The sequence below is a fragment of the Peromyscus eremicus genome, chromosome 9 (assembly GCF_949786415.1).
Source record: "Peromyscus eremicus chromosome 9, PerEre_H2_v1, whole genome shotgun sequence".
Lineage (NCBI taxonomy): Eukaryota > Metazoa > Chordata > Mammalia > Rodentia > Cricetidae > Peromyscus > Peromyscus eremicus.
In genome coordinates, this window is record NC_081425.1 from 77,446,199 (window position 1) to 77,463,265 (window position 17,067).

The following is a 17,067-nucleotide window of genomic DNA, read 5'->3' on the forward strand; positions in this document are numbered from 1 at the left end:
AAGTACAAACCAGGTGTCAATCCAATTAAAGCCTCTTGTCAAGACTTTACACACACACTGCCTTCACACCCCCAGCAAATAAGGATCAGTTTTGTTTGTGGACTAAAAAGCAGGCACTTTAGCTAAAGACACGCTTTGTACCCTTGGTAAAGTGTTGTAACTTGGCAGATAATGATAATGCCTTACGTTTACTGGCATGTTGTGATTTCAAAAGAACCTTCAGTTTCTTGATTCTTCCAACAATTCTGAAAGATGGCTATAACTAGCTTCTATTTCTCAGATGAAATTAGAAAGTTTCCACGTTATAAGCTAATAGAGTCTGAACTTTTAAAAAGGCAAGTCTCATTGTTACCCCTCACTGAACTAAGTAATTTCAGCAGCCATACACTTACTAAATATTAGCTATGCATGTTAATAACATTCATTAAAGTCACACCTGAGATTTTGGATGGGCACTTTTCTTGCTATGTAGCTTTTAATCAGGTTACTAAATATGGGCCTTCCTGTCTATATATACAAATAATATCTACAAGCATACCTAAATGATAGCATAGAGCTGGCACATAGTAGGTTATTGTTACCGTGAGAACCAGCCTTTAGCAGCTCAAGGATTGAGGGGATCCACAGAGTCGATGAACTAATCACTCAATTGACTTTTCTGTCTAAGGAAGTAAAATTTAATTCTCTAGGGCCAGCAAGGGGGGCAAAACTGAACTCTCTGGGGCCGGCGAAAAAGGGACACACACACACCTCCAACACGTCAGGACCTGACCCAGGGTGCTGATGAATGGCAAGCCTTCGGCAGGTCAGAGAAACTGAGGAGGAGATGCAGAGCACTGAACTACTGGACAGACAGACAGACACACGAGGACTTTTCTGAGGGCCAAAACTTTGTTCTTGGTTTTATTTTTATTGTTGTATTCAATTCTTTTTCTTTTCTATTCTTCTACCCTGATGTTTCCCTCTGTCTATTCTTATTTTTTTCTTCTAACTAACTTTATTTTTTCCCTTACAGCTTATATACCCCAGCAAAATTTTTCAAGCAATATAAAAATTACAATGTGGTTACATTCTATTTTTTTTTTTTAAGATTTATTTATTTATTATGTACACAGAAGAGGTTGCCAGATCTTATTACAGATGGTTGTGAGCCACCATGTGGGTGCTGGGAATTGAACTCAGGACCTCTTGAAGAGCAATCGGTGCTCTTAACCTCTGAGCCATCTCTCCAGCCCTACATTCTATTTTTTAAGTGAATGATTACAATGAATACAAGTAAAAAAAACACAGTGTGTTTTCCATATCCCTTACATGATTAAACATTTTACATATTACAGGTAAAAAATAAATTGTCCCAAGAACCTACATACATTAATACCCAAGCAACTTGTTATAGATTAACAGGGTGTAAGCAAGGAAGGTATTTTCTCAGCTAGTTGTTTTGCTGGCTGGCTACATTTTGTGGTTACAAAGAAAGAATCAATCACTTTATTATTGATCTCAAAAGGTAATCTTAAAAAAAATCTTACAAGAATCACAAACCTAAACTTTTATATATGAAAAACAAATTTTAACTCCTCGAGGTGCATACCCACTCACCAACAGTTTTTTTATATCAAGAAGCTGAGGGCAGAAACGGGCACAAGGAATTAAACATCACCCTTGATCACCAACCCATTCTAGCAAGAAAGGTACATCAGCCAGCAATAGCCAGGCTACCATTGTTCCTGTTCCCTGACCTCAACGAGTCCCTTGTTCAACTATTAAAAGTGTGTCTTTATAAACTTTAAATTGTCCCCCAAGATTTTCTACCTCAAGGCCATTAACAAAAAACATTCTAACTCAACCTTACTAACAATCTACATGTCTAAATTCTGTCTAAAGTGGTGGCTGCATCATTAATCTGCTCTAGCAGCAATGCTTGGAAAAAGTCAATCACTATTAGTACTAGTAACAAAGCCCAGTGAGAGGCTAGAAACTCCCTGAGAGTTTTCCTGCAACCCATAGATTATGAGGGATGTGGTGACTGAGAAGGCAGCAATCAGAGCTGTGCTCAATAACAGCATGGGGTCCTCAGGGCACGTAGGTCCTTGGGGCTTTGCCTCTCCAAGGCTCACTCAGGCATGGCTTTGCCAACTGCCCAGCTGTGTTCCAGGAGTTCCAATGCACCTGTTGGTCCCCTTGCATGGCCCCGACAGTAGGTCCTCAGTAAGTGGTAATTCTCTCCTTGCCTCTTCCCACCTTTACTTGGTGCAAGAGCCATACAAAGGAAGGAACCTCTCCTTCCTGTTTGCCAGCATGTTATCTACTAAGGAGTACGTTATCTACACAATAGCAGATCAGGCAATAAGCTCTTTAGGGAAGGAGACTAAGAAACAGTCATTGCCCAAAAGAGTTTGACTTAAAATCTGCTTTTAATTTTAAAAATTCCATTTAGTGTGTGTATGTGGGCACGCACCATACCACACATTTAGAGGTCAGAAGACAGCTTACAAGAGTCACTCCTTCCATGTTGTGAGACTTGGGGATTGAACTCAGGTCATGAGGCTTTGTGGCAAGGACCTCTACCCACTGAGCCGTCTCATCAACCTCAAATTTGTTTTTATAATTAATTCTAACCAGAGAACGTGAAAATACATTATGTATGAAAAAAACTCTACCTAGGCATTTTCTGAGCTGAAACGGCTGAGCCTGTGTAGTTCTTGTTCTTGGTGCCGTTTTGATAGTTCCTAAGAGTAACCTTTCCAAAAGGGAATCATAGGAGTGAAGAACAAGGATTAAGTGCATATAAATGATAGTAAATTAAAAGGAAGTTTTTACTTTAGATGTTATAGTGATAACATTTTGAAGCAGTAGCCTTTTCGAACAGTTACTAATTGTAGGTGTTAGAAAGCGTTTAGCAGAAGTACATACATACATACATACGGCCTCCCACCCTCACCCCCTTATTTTTGGTGCTGGGAATTGAACTTAGTGCCTCACATATGCTAGGAAGCTCTACTGCTTAGCTACATTTCCAACCTTGGCTTGCCATTTTTTAAATGAAAAGTTCAATCATAAGCATATAAGCCAGGTGTGATGGCTTGCTTTTTTTGTTTTAATGTGACCACCTGAAAATGTAAACTGACATTCATGGTGGGTTTTTTTTTGTCATATTTCTGTTGGACACTGCTCCTCTGGAATCTATTTTCTGCTGGACTTGTCCACTGAAATAAATAGACTGTGTCGGTTATTACGTCTTCCAGAACTAATTATCTGCAGTAGGCATCATTTCTGCATGAAATTCTCTAGTCAGATACATTCAGGAGACGTGGTAGGTTAGAGTTTTTTACAAATTTCTTTATAGGAAGTCTTCCCAGGGCCTTTAATGTGCAAATGCACTTCATAAATCACTAGTACACGTATTTCACTTAAAGCACAGGATTAAACAACTGTGATTAGTAAATGATGAAGTCAGTGTTCAAATCTAGGTGATCTGGCTCGAAGGCTTCTCAGAGGAAATGAATAGTTTGAGATTTTAGTGAATTGTGCCATATTTGTACACAAAGCTAAGACCCCAGTAAGTGGAATGTTCGCTTTAATTTTTTCCTCTCTCTAATGGTGGACATGGTTACAAAGTATATTGGGGATCTGGAGCAATGGCTCAGAAGAATACTTACTGTTCTTGCAGAGGACCTGAGTTTAGTTCCCAGCACCCATATCGGGGTTCACAGTTGCCTGTAACTCAAGTTCCAGGAGATCCGACATCCTGTGTGCATCACATGCACACAAACTCACACAGGCACAAACACATACACGTACGTTTTCAAAAATAAGTATTTTTACTAGGGGCTGACAAGATGGCTCCACATGTGAAAGCACCTGCTACCAAGGCTGACAAGAGAGTTCACTTCCTGGGACTCACACGGTGGAAGGAAAGAACCAGCCCTCCCAAGCTGCTCCCACTCCTCACTTGCACATACACACAGAGAATAATAAACAATTGTAAGCCAATGGCTTTATAGGAAATACGAACTATAAAGAGAAGACTGTTTTCTCTTCACAGGAAAGGAATAACAAAGCACGCTCTTAACCATCATCCCCTTCCAGAGCAACTGGATGACATTTCCTCTACCAATGACAGCCGTGAAAAAGATACAAGTTCTCAAAGGTACTAATACAAAGCGTGCTTGCTTGCTTATTACACTTGCTAGTGGCAAGGATTCTGTTCATTAGGACCACGCCCATGCTAGTGAAACAAAACAAGAATTTTTATCTTTATGAGAGCCTGAGGCAGGAGGCTTGCAAAGCCAGCCTCTGTGTGTGTGTGTGTGTGTGTGTGTGTGTGTGTGTGTGTGTGTACATTTTTCCCCCTCAGGACCATTTAATTTTCATTCTGGAACAGCTGTTGGAAACAATATCACACTTATTTTCATAACTTTCCAGAAGTAGCAGTTTGAAATTTTTTTAATTATGTATGTGTATGTGGGAGTTTGTACAAATGACTGCAGGTTCCAGCAGAGGCTAGAGGTCAGGTCCCCGTGTGACTGCCTAACATGAGTGCTGTTAAGTATACACACTTAATTTCAGAGAGATCTCTCCAGCCCCACAGAAGTAATATGTAGTTGTTAAGTAATTAGATTCAAAAGGGATCAGGTACGTGATTTTAATTCTAGTACAGCCATTTATTAGATTAACATTGGGCAGATGAGTTAATGGATAATGAAATAGAAAATTGACAATCAGAAGTTGGTTCTTTGGAAACTAGTCAGTAAAACTGACAATTTAGTTGTTTTGATCAAGAAAAAAAGACATTGTCAACATCTCTTACATGGTCCTGTAAATATAAATCAGATAAAGTATGTAAACCTGCACACAATATTGTCGTATATGGATCCTGAGTAAACAATAACTGCAGTTACTAAGAAAGATTTAAGAGCCCAGCTTCCAAGAGCTCTGAAGGACAGTGCTGTCATAGAAAAAATTGTGAAGTCAACATCTAGTTTCAAACCTGGAAATGAAACTGAGATTCCGTGAATTTTGAAGCGAGGTCATTAGAACGGCAGCAGCAGTTGGAGTGGCAAGGTTAACTGAGGTGGGTGTCTGTGAATGTACTTGAGGAATTACAGGGACTAAACAAGTTCAGACCTTCTGTTGCCATTCGGAAATGGCGTCTCCAGTGGGTAAGAGCGCACGTTACAGGTGGATACAAGTCCATCACGAACTGATGAGCGTTATTCAGCAGAGCTGCCATCAATTATAGAGATTAGGTAGGTTTTCCACAGTGCTTGAATTCCAAGTTCCTTTTTGTCTCTGTAGATGTATTGTATACATGCTTACCACCTGATAAGTTGCTGAGGAAACATAAGAATTTTCTTTTTTTCTCCCTTTCTCTCAAATTAACCATTTAGTGAGTCTGACATCACCCAAGAATCACCTTTTACATCAACTGACACCGGGAATTCGCGTTCTGCTTTTCCAAGCTACGCAGGCACCGGGATCTCTACAGAAGGCAGTTCTGACTTCTCTTGGGGATATGGTGTGAGTTGTCTGCTAGTCATTCTGATGCAGTTTCCTTCACTCTTCGAACTGGGTGTGTGTGTGTGTGTGTGTGTGTGTGTGTGTGTGTGTGTGTGTTGTGGTATGTAAGAGTGTGCTTCCCTTGTACACATATGTGGAGGCCAGAGGTCAACCTTAGGTACTTTCCTTGATCACTTTTCACCTTATTTACGTGTTTATTTGAGACAAGATATTTTTGTGTAATTCTGACTATCCTGGAACTTGGTATGTAGCCCAGGCTGGCCTCAAACTCACCTGCCTCTACCTCCCCAGTGCTGGGATTAAAGCCATGTGCCTCCATGCCCAACTATTTTATTTGTTGTTTTGAGACAAGGTCCCAGCCGGGCGGTGGTGGCACACGCCTTTAATCCCAGCACTCGGGAGGCAGAAGCATGTGATCTCTGTGAGTTCAAAGCTAGCCTGGTCTACAGAGCAGGTACCAAGACAGTCAGAGCTATTACACAGAGAAACCCTGTCTCAAAAACAAAAACATAAATAGACAAGGTCCCACTAGGTAGCATTGGCTGGCCTGGAATATAGACCAGGCTGGCCTCAAACTGATTCAGACCTGCCTATCTCTCAGCCTCCTGAGTGCTGAGATTAAAAGCATGTGCCACTATGCATGGCTTATTTTTTTTCTTTTACAAATGTGTATGCATGTATGCATGTTATGTGTGTGGCTGCTGGTACCATGGTCCATGTATGGAGGATTATAGGACAACTTTGTGAAGATGTTTTTCTAATTCCATCTTTACATAGGTTCTGGGAATTGAACTCAGATCTAAGGCTTTGGAGACAAGCACCTTAATCTACTGAGCCATCTCTCCAGCCCCTACCATACTGATTTTAAACAGTATAGTTAGCTGCTCTCTTTACAGAGAAGCCTAATTGTTTAAACCTATTATTATTACCATTATTCACTTCCCAATAGTTTTTCATGTATGTATATTTTCCTTGGTTATTATGTGTGTGCATACTATTTTGTAGTCTGCTTTTGGCATATACCATTGTTAATGGTGATGACCAGTATTACCTCCACCTCTGTCAACTAGAATAGTATATATATAATAGTTCTTGGTGTTAACCTATCATAATGAGAGAGTCCCTGTATTTAATATTTGGGTTTTCAGGCTTTATTAGTTTCGTCAAGGAATCTTGAGCATATCTGTCTGTTGCTGTAGGTGTGGAGTGAGGCTTACATAGTCTAATAGTCTAGTGAGGAGACTGACAAAAGGTGTAAGGTACTGACAGAGTACTCCAGCAGGACACTGAAACAGGCTGTTATAAAGGGAGATTACTTGAGACGCCAACATTAGCTGTGTAGTAGGTTGAGATTTAAGGACTGAAGAGGTAATCGTGTGAAGGAAGAGAAAAAGAGCTCAGACAGATAAATGGCAGCCTATGCAAGAGCCCCCAAAGTGGGGCTGACAAGGCGGCTCAGTGGTTAATATCATCAGGACCAGAGTTTGGATCCCAACATCCATAAACCAAACTGAGTGTCCCCTCAAATGCCTGTAGTCTCAGCTCTGGTGGGGGTGAAGACAGGAAGATGGCTGGCTTGCTGGCTTCCAGCCTAGCTGAGACTCAAGCCCCAGACTCAGGAAGAGACCCTGCCTCAAGAACAGGCACAGAGTGATGGAAGAGGAAACTTAATGTGCTTGCCCTCCTGGCCTGTGTGCATGCGAAGGCACACACACATAAAGAATCTTAAAAGAGTGCTAGAGGAGAAGAAACTCATATTTCAAAGGTAGACGTTCTTGGGACCGCGGAAAGATGGGTGGGCAGAAGAGGTCCAAGATGGCGGCTCTGGGGAGGAAAGAGAAATGACCTGGCAGGGGAGCAGGACTCTGTCAGTGGAGCCTTGTAGGTGGGGGGTGGGGATTAAACTTTATTCCTGGTGACTTAATCCGATGCCTTGTCAGGAGGCTCCAGTGAGCTGCGTAAACAGTCCTGGCACCGTGTTGTGTTGTGTTGTGATCAGTATCTTTAGGTTCTGAGTTTGTGCACGTTTCCCATCCCTCGATTTCCTCTTGGTGCTTAGTGTACAGTGACTTTTTAGAATTCATTTTTAAATTACTTTAAAAATGTATTTCTGGCCAGGTGTGGTGGCACACACCTTTAATTCCAGCACTCAGGAGGCAGAGGTAGGCAGATCTCTGTGAGTTCAAGGCCAGCCTGGTCTACAGAGTGAGCTCCAGGACAGCTAGGACTGTTACACAGAGAAGCCCCATCTCAAACAAAGAAGCAAACAAATGTATTTCTCTAAGTTGTCCTTATAAAAAGAAACAGAAACATCTGAGATGTGAAAAGCTCCCTAATTTAGATTTCCTTTTATATAAACACAGTGTCTCAGATGAATTCTTTAAAACAAAGCAAAATATGATTGTTTTTATTTTTCAGTGCTGGAGATTAAAATATTCCCCCCTACCCCCACACTTGTGTATATGTGTGTGTGTGTGTGTCTGTCTGTCTGTCTGTCTTTGTGTGTCTGTCTGTGTTAGGGCACAAATGCCATGACAAGAGAACAGAGGTCAGAAGACAGCTTGTATGGGGCTGGGAAGATGGCTCAGTGGTTAAGAGTACTGGCTGCTCTTCCAGAGGACCCAGGTTCAATTCCCAGCACCCACATGGCAGCTCACAACTGTCTGTAACCCCAGTTATGGGGGTCTGGCACCAGGGCTACACAGAGAAACATTGTCTTGAAAAACCATAAATAAATAAATAAATAAATAAATAAATAAATAAATAAATAAATAAATAAATAAATAAATAAATAAGTCTTTAAAAAAGAAAAGAAGAAGACGACAACTTGTAGATGCCTGTTCTCTCCTTTCACCTGTGGGTCCTGGGGCTTGGAAGCAAGTGCCTTTAGACACTGAGCCAACTTGCTGGCCTGAAATAAATAAATAAATAAATAAATAAATAAATAAATAAATAAATAAATAAATGTTTATTATAGCATTATTAAGAACGGCTTAAAATGGATAGAAAACTCAGTGTTACCCACTGGTGTTCATTCTCTAGAACATTGTACAGATTTTTTTTAAATTTAAACTTCATTATAAAGAACTTGCCAAAAAAAGGCAGACATCAAAATTAATCCAACACAAAGTCTATACATCTCAGTGACTCAAGTGCATACAAATATATTTGATAGTGAAGGTATAAAATCAAATGTAAAGTGTCACAGGTTCAGAATAGCTAATCTGACTGTATAGAAGTTCACCAAAATACATTCTTAATAGCTCATCTAAATGTTTGGGGGGCGGTGTTTGTTTCTAGGAACTTGACCAAAATGCCACTGAGAAGGTCCAGGCAATGTTCACGGCCATAGACGAGCTCCTGTATGAGCAGAAGCTGAGTGTGCACACACACGGTCTGCAGAAGGAGTGCCAGCAGTGGGCATCCAGCTTCCCTCACCTCAGGTACCGGGCAGGCCGCAGTGTCGGCTGGGGCCTCTCACACCTTGAACTCTGAACCCTAGGAGCTTTGGATTTTTTTTTTTTTTTTTTTTTTTTTTTTGAGATAGGGTCTCACTATAAAACCCTGGCTGGCTGGGAACTCACTATGTACACCAAACTGGGCTTGACTCACAGAGATCCACCTACCCGTCTCCAGGGTGCTGGGATTTAAAGGTTTACCTGGCCTGAGCATGGTTTTTTTCCTTTCTTTCTTTTAATGTACATGATTTTGATGAAATTATCTACAGCCATGTTGTGTAAAGCCTCAGCTGAAAGAAAACTCAAGTTCATAGTGTGTTTTTGGACTTATCCTAATCACCGACATGCCAACATATCATTCTAACCAAGCAAACTTTTTTTTATTGTTTTTTGAGACCAGGCCTCATATATAGACCAGGCTGGTCTTGAACTCATTTATCTGCTGCCTCTGCCTCCTTGGTGGGTGTGCCAGCACACCCAGCTAGCAGTAAAACCTTCTTAAATGTGCCTGTGTGAGACAAGGGTTCAGATAGCCCAGGTCGGCCTTGAACTTTCTTTTTTTTTAAATATTTTTTCTTGGCTGGGCATGGTTGTGCATGCCTTCAATCCCAGCACTCAGAGGTGGATCACTGAGTTTGAGGCCAGCCTGGTCTACAGAGTGAATTCCAGGACAGCCAGAGCTACTTAATGAGACCTTGTCTCAAAAAAATGTTTTTCCTTGTATGTTATGAGTGTTTTGCCTACACGTGTTTATATGTACTGCACATATGCCTGGTGCCCATGGAGGCCAGAGCTGGAACTAGAGTTACAAACAGTTGTGAACTGCTGTGTAGATGTTGGAAACTGAGCCTGGTCCTCTGCAAGAGCAGAAAGTGCTTTTAACCCCTGAGCCCTCTCTCCAGCCCCAGGCATTGAACTTTGCATGTGAGCTGACAGTCTGAACTTCTGATCCTCCCTACCCTTCACCTCCAAGGGCCTGAGATTGCAGACATGAGCCATCACGTCACAAGCCGGGTAAAATATCTATATCAGTAACTGGCTTCCGAATCTCAGTGCATTCCAGAAAACCTTTCTTTTAAACAAAATGGTCAGAAAATGTTTTGTTTATACCATTGTCTACAAGTAATTCTCATGTACTTGAAAGGACACACATACTGTTCCCTGAGAAACCACAATAGTCCCACTACTGAATGTATTTAAATTTCCGTTTAATATTATTAAGAATATGATTGATAAAAAAGAAAGTATTTAAATATTTAAAAATACCCGTAAATATAAATATCAATTAAAATATTTTAGTGGTAAAAAAAAAGAATATGATTCATGGGCTAGAGAGGTAGCTCAGCAATTAAGAGCACTGGCTGCTTGACTCGGGTTCAATTCCCAGCACCCACATGGCAGCTCACAACTGTCTATAACTCCAGTTCCAGGGGACCCAATACCCTTACATAGGCATACATGCAGACAAAACACCAATGCATATTAAATAAATAAATTTAAAGGAAAGAACATGATTCATAGTTCTCACTAATTTGGCTAGGCCTTCATCCTCCCATGGGGGTGGGAGGAGAGTGTGCAGCACGTGCTGGCGATTGAATCCTTGCAGTCTAACGAGTGTTCTACCACTGAGCTACATCCCTAACTTCCCTTGGACTTTTCTTTAAACTCCTGGGCGATAGCTTTGTCTTTTCTATATAGGTTCTATTAAAGGGAGGGAGATATAGCTGAGTAAGAATTCACCTTTCCTCTCAAGTCATTCTCAATCAATATCTGACTGAATTTGTAGGATTTCTACCTAGATCCGTCAGATTTGTTGCTGAAGTGCTCAGATTTTGCATGCATGCCAGGTGAAGGTTCTTCACTGTGTCTGTTCTTTGGAAGGATTCTAGGTCGGCAGATAGTCACTCCGAGTGAAGGCTATGGACTCTACCCCAGATCGCCTTCTCCTGTGTCAGCTTCTCAGGAAGCAACCTTGTCTCAGGAGAGAGAGTCTACCATGTAAGTGTTTCTGATGTCAGACTTCAGTCTCCTCATGCTCGGGGATGGCTCCTCTGGGGGATGATGGCACAGAAGAGCAAAGCCTAGGTCCTCAGACGTGTGTGCTGGGGCTGCTGTTTGCCACTTTTTGTTCTATCAGGAAAGTGTGTCCTAAATAAAAGTGTTTTAGTTTAACATACCAGGTTGCCATAAAATAAGGTTTATCAACCACTAAGATTCTCTACAAAAATCCTATCAATTTGCCACATTGCATTGAAAAAAACTTCTGGTAGATTCCCATTGCCTTTAAGATAAAATATACAATTATAAGCTGGCCCTGCCTACAGCTCTGTTTTTATTGTCACTTTTCTTGTCTCTCACTCAGCAGTCCTCCCATGTCAGCTGTCTTTCATTTCGTAAATGCACTAAATGGGGCTGGTCCACTTTCCGTTCTGGATGTGTTCTTGGACTGGAAGGAAGCCACACATAAGCATTCAATAATCATTTGTGTGTCTGACTGACACCTAGCACGGTGCCTGTGATACTATTTACATTCTTCAACTTCCCAATCTAAACAAGGGCAAAACATATTTACAAAGTACACAAAAAGCAGACTAAAGCTATAAATTGAGGTCATGGTGTCAAACAGTAGTGTGTAGGTCAAAATATAGTCGTCCATATTACAAGATGGTGTCAGGCTACAGAAGCACAGTCCATTAAAGAACATGAAAAGTTGAGTTTGCAGAGATAATTCTTCTACTTCGGGGTAATTTAAGGGCTGTGTTTAGGCAAGGTTTCACTTTGTAGCCCTGACTGGCCTGGAACTCACTGTGTAGACCAGGATATCCTCAAACTCACAGAGCTCTCCCTGTCTCTGCCTCCTAAGTGCTAGGACTAAAGGCATGTTAGTCCTAGCCACTATGTTTATCTTAAATACATATTTCAACAGATACTTTTGGAAACATGCTATTGGGAAGCTAGATTCCACCTCCTGGTTAACGAAGTCAGCCACTACCATGGTTTACACAAAACAACCATATAGTGAAACACAGGAGATGCTTCCAGGACGTTGGGTTTACCGTGATTTCTAGGATGTAATGTCATAGGCAAAAGCAAAATATAGCCAAATTTCTGTGTACAAAAATCAAAGGAAGGAAAGAATGTATACAGTAGTATAAGTGTTCACAAATCATCTGTCTAATAAGGGTTAGTATCCAGAAGGTAAGGAATTTCTACAATTCAAAAATAAAAAACAGCCTAACTGAAAATGGACAGAGGACGTGAATAGATAGTTTCTCTAAAAGTGTGTGAATGGCCGTGAAGTGTATGAAAATATGCTCAGCGTTAGCATCAGAAGAGAAATGCAAATCAGAGCCAGGCAGTGTCACCTAGCATGACCAAGGTACTGAGTGCAATCCCCCAGCACTTGAGGGTAAAAAGGACTCAGAATAGTTCCTGAAAGCATTGGCAGGACAAGGGGGGGGGGGGGGGGCTGTTCCAAGAGTTAAGTTATGTGCCGTGTGAGAGCTCTTTGTGTTAATATGTGTTAATACTGCTCTCTCTTCCCTCTCCCAGATTTGGTATAAGGGGAAAGAAGTTACATTTTTCATCTTCTTATGCTCATAAAGCATCTCCCACCAGTAAACCCTCTGGCTTGTCTGCTGCGGAAGGGGAAGAGGTGGACTGTATAATCTTTTCTGAAGGAATAATCGAGGAGTACCTAGCTTTCGACCACACGGATATGTGAGTACCGTCTTTGAAGATTCTCACTCTGTTTCGTATATCAGCATCTACTTTCTTGACTGTACTATGGTATCACCTGGAAGCATGTTTGTACAGTCGGAGATCTGTTTCCAGTAGCTCCAGCATGCAGAGCTCATGTCCTTTTGCTGCCACACACCAGGCTTCCCTCTGTAGCTTCCTTCTTCACTTATGTTTTGCCTTTTCCTGAGATCAGAGATTTCTTTTCTCTTCTTCTTCTTCTTTTTGTTTTGTTTGTTTGTTTGTTTGTTTGTTTGTTTGTTTTTCAAGACAGGGTTTCTCTGTGTAGCTTTGGAGCCTGTCCTGGAACTCACTCTGTAGACCAGGCTGGCCTCGAACTCACAGAGATCTGCCTGCCTCTGCCTCCCGAGTGCTGGGATTAAAGGCAGGTGCCATCACCTCCTGGCTCGAGATCAGAGATTTTTAAATGACTAATTTTCTCTACATAATTTGATTTTATTGTTTTTATTGTTTTACAAATTATCACCAGTGGAAACTGAAACTTCAAAGAGTAGTTGAAGAGATGTGAAACATTGTTTATTTAAAATAAACTTTCTTGCTTTATTTTTGTTATTATTGTTTTAAGACAGGGTCTCACTTTGTAGCCTTGACTGCCCTCGAACTTATAGAAATCTGCCTGGCTCTGCTTCCCACATGCTAGGACTTAAGGTGTGTGCCACCATGCCCATCTAATTCTTATTTTAAAAGGATACATATAGTTTATACAATTAATAACGTGTATTTATATCCACTTATATTCTGACAGCAGTCATATAACAGGTATTACCTATACAAGGAATAGATGAGAACCAGAGTGCTTAAGTAATTTATCTGAGGTAAAGTTAAAACCAAAACCTTATTCATCAGATTCTAAATCAGTAATCTCATCATATTGCATGCTACCTCTCTGAAATGTAAACTATTTTTCTAAGTCTTTAAAAGTTCTAGAATTATGGGGGATGTAGCTCAGTTGGTAGGATGTCTTCCCAACAAGCACACAACTCTGGCTTCAATCCCAGCACTGCATAAACTGGGAATGGTGGCTCCTGCTGTAACCCCAGCATTCAGGAGGTGGTGAGGAGAGTCAGAGGTGCCATCCTCAGCTACAGAGAAAGCTTAAGGCAGCCTGGGTAATGTGAAAGCCTGTCTCAAAAGTAAATAACTAGGGCTCCGGAGCCAGCTCTGGGGGTAGAGTGCTTGTGAGAGAAGCCTGACAAGTTGAGTTCAGATCTCTAGAATCCACATGGCTAACTGCATGTTAGTGCAGATGCTCTCAGTCCAGAACTGGTACAGGAGTTGAGGGGCGGAGACGAGAGACTTCAGAAGCTGCTGGACCAGTTAGCATGGCATACCTGCCAGTGGACAAGAGAAAGCCCATCTCAAACAGGTGGAAGGAATGACTGACACCCAAGGTTGACCTCTGACCTCTGCATGTGGCCCGTGGCATGCACACACCCACACTCATATACATCACTCACAAAACAACTGATTAATGGGGAATGCTGCCTTGTTTTAAAAAGAAGAAAAGTTCTAGAACCAGTAGTCATAACAGCACACTGGAGGTACCAGTACCGTGTGGCTGTGTGGTTGGAGCTGGTTATTGTGTCATGTGATTCCAGACTTCTTCTTCTTGTGGTGGTGTTTCCCCTGCCACGTTCATTCTTGTGTTCACTCGTGTGCACACAGCCCTGCAGGCAACAGACAGACAGACTTCTGTATCAAACACACCGAGCTAGCTCCGTGGTGGAAGGAATTTGGAGGAAGTGCCTTTTGATTTTCTAGAGACTCTTTCCCTAGCCTTTGTCATCTGCTTCTTCTGGCTTGTTTTTCTCACATCAGAAGTCCTCCCCTTTGGTCCTTCTTCTTACGTTATGAAGAATGAAGTTGACTGAACTAACTTAAAATGTGATACAAATGGCTGATGTGTGCTCCTAGGGCACCTTCCCCTTTTTCCGATGAGAGTAAACCCAAGTGAATTTTCAGGGAGTATGGGCAAGATTTCAAAGGGCAGCCATATTAGAGATACTACCAAAATACCTTCTTATAAAGTGACACACACAGTAGTTGGGCCTTTAGGATGTTCCTAACTAAAGCTGGGCCTACAGGACAGGCCTGTAATCACAGTTATTCAGGAGGCTGAGGCAAGGAGAGTCACAAGTTCAAAGCCAGCCTGGGCTACAAAGTGAGATCAGGCCAGCTTATACAACCTGTTGAGACATTGCTTCAAAATAAAAAGTTAAAAGCAGAGCCGGGCGGTGGTGGCGCACGCCTTTAATCCCAGCACTCGGGAGGCAGAGCCAGGCGGATCTCTGTGAGTTCGAGGCCAGCCTGGGCTACCAAGTGAGTTCCAGGAAAGGCGCAAAGCTACACAGAGAAACCCTGTCTCGAAAAACCAAAAAAAAAAAAAAAAAAAAGCAGAGCTGTAACTCAGTGGTAGAGCACTTGCCCAGCATGCAGAAGATCCTTCATGGGCGGAAACTCCAATACCACAGAAAAGAAGTGTTCCTAACTGAAAATATTGAAGGTCATAAAATAAGTGAAAATGCCCTCAGGAAATGCGTATATGATAACTTAAGCAAATGACTTTTGTACAAGTAGAAAACCTAGGAAAAAGTAACATTCCTAACTTATTCTTTCTAGAAAAAGTCAACTCAAATTTTGTAAGTAAAGATTTGCACATGACAGATCAAATTGTGTAGGCTTAGAAAGCAGATATGGAAGATTTTTTTTTAAATAGGGTTGTTGTTGTTTGTGTTTTCTGAGACAAGGGCTCACTAGATAGCCTGGCCTGGCCTGGAACTTGATAGGGACCGTGCTGGCCTCAATCCTGATTCTGCCTTCAAGATTCTGCTGGAACTAAAGGCATATGCCGCCACTCTAGGCCTCAAAAGCATTTTTAACCTAATACAAAATCTACGAATCATATAAGAAGTTTTCAATAATGATGTTAGATGGCATTTCTGCATAGGAAAAAGAGACAGTCAAAAAGCTAGGCAAAAATATGTGTACTACATTCATAGAATTAATTTGTTTAATGCATACATCAATGAGGAAAAGACTAAGGACTAAACAGGAAAAGGACACGAACAGAAAGTTCTTATGAGCAGAACAAACATTTTAAATTCAACTGTGTTTCCATTAGAGATAAAATTTCCACCCATAATGAGATGCTGTGATCTCCATCAGGATGAGAGGACCTCAAGGGAATACATGAAAGGCATCTTCTTCACTGTTGACCATAGAACCTCTTGAGAGGGTGGTGGACCTTATCTTTCAAGTTGCAAAGCAGATGCCCTTTACCTCACTAATTGTATTTACAGGAATCTATTCTACAGATGTAATCACCTATGAGACGAAACACTGTTTAACAATTACAGTACCTACCATAGTCAAAAGCCTGGCTAGTTGGATAAATGGGTGCAGCTGCTGGAATTCTCCAACTGTTCTCTAAGAGACAGGCTGCTCTGTACTGATAGAACAGTTCCAAATGCACTGGTAAATAAAGAATGAGGTACAGTGTAACACGTAATGTGATTAGTTCTCTGGAACAGTATAGAGTATTTGTTTCTGGTAATGGGGACCAGGAGATGTAGGAGACATCCTTTCGCTATGAGCCCTTCTATACAGTTTGATTTTTTTTTCACCAAATGATGGCACATGCCTACAGTCCCAGCATTTGAGGGGTAGGAGCAAGTGTGATCACAACAAATTGAAAAACAGCCTGGTCTACATAGTGAGTTCTAGCCAGTCAGGGCTACATAGCAAGACCCTACCTCAAAAATAACATTTCAAAATTGAAGAAAGTAAATACAGCTCAGCACAGTCGTTCTGATCCTCTTAGGCTGCTACTAATGCCAAGCTAGTTCTTCCTCAGGTAGCTGCCCTGCATGACCTCTTTCCTGCCTGTTTTGTTCTGGGGACCCTGCTGCCTGAGGACAGTCTCACTGTAGGAACCTGGAATAGTTCTTCCATTCCTCAGCCACTTCCTGAACTTGCTTTGTCCTACTTTATAATAGTCTATGGGAGCAGTTCTCAACTTCCCCAATACAGTTTCGACTTCCCTTTAATACAGTTTCTCATGTTGTAGTGACCCCAACCATAAAATTATTTTGTTGCGCCAGGCAGTGGTGGTACACACCTTTAATCCCAGCACTCAGGAGGCAGAGGCAGGAGAATATCTGTGAGTTCAAGCCAGTCTGGCCTACAGAGTGAGTTCCAGGACAGCCAAAACTACACAGAGAAACCCTGTCTTAAAAAAACAAAGCAACAAAAAAATTATCTTGTTACTACTTAATAACTAATTTTGCTACTGTTATGAATCGTAATATAAATATCTGATATGCGGCTGGAG

The 17,067-nt window shown here is 41.4% G+C and overlaps 1 protein-coding gene across 2 annotated transcripts in view; it reads left to right on the forward strand.

Moving 5' to 3' along the window:
- The window catches only part of Fam149b1 (family with sequence similarity 149 member B1), a 39,969-nt gene that overhangs the window by 669 nt on the left and 22,233 nt on the right, over window positions 1–17,067 (forward strand). For both annotated transcript variants that reach the window (XM_059273790.1, XM_059273791.1), the window contains exons 2-6: window positions 4,046–4,150; window positions 5,391–5,520; window positions 8,821–8,963; window positions 10,860–10,976; window positions 12,531–12,698. In XM_059273790.1, the coding sequence (XP_059129773.1) occupies window positions 4,046–4,150; window positions 5,391–5,520; window positions 8,821–8,963; window positions 10,860–10,976; window positions 12,531–12,698 (663 nt within the window). The remainder of the gene's footprint in view (window positions 1–4,045; window positions 4,151–5,390; window positions 5,521–8,820; window positions 8,964–10,859; window positions 10,977–12,530; window positions 12,699–17,067) is intronic.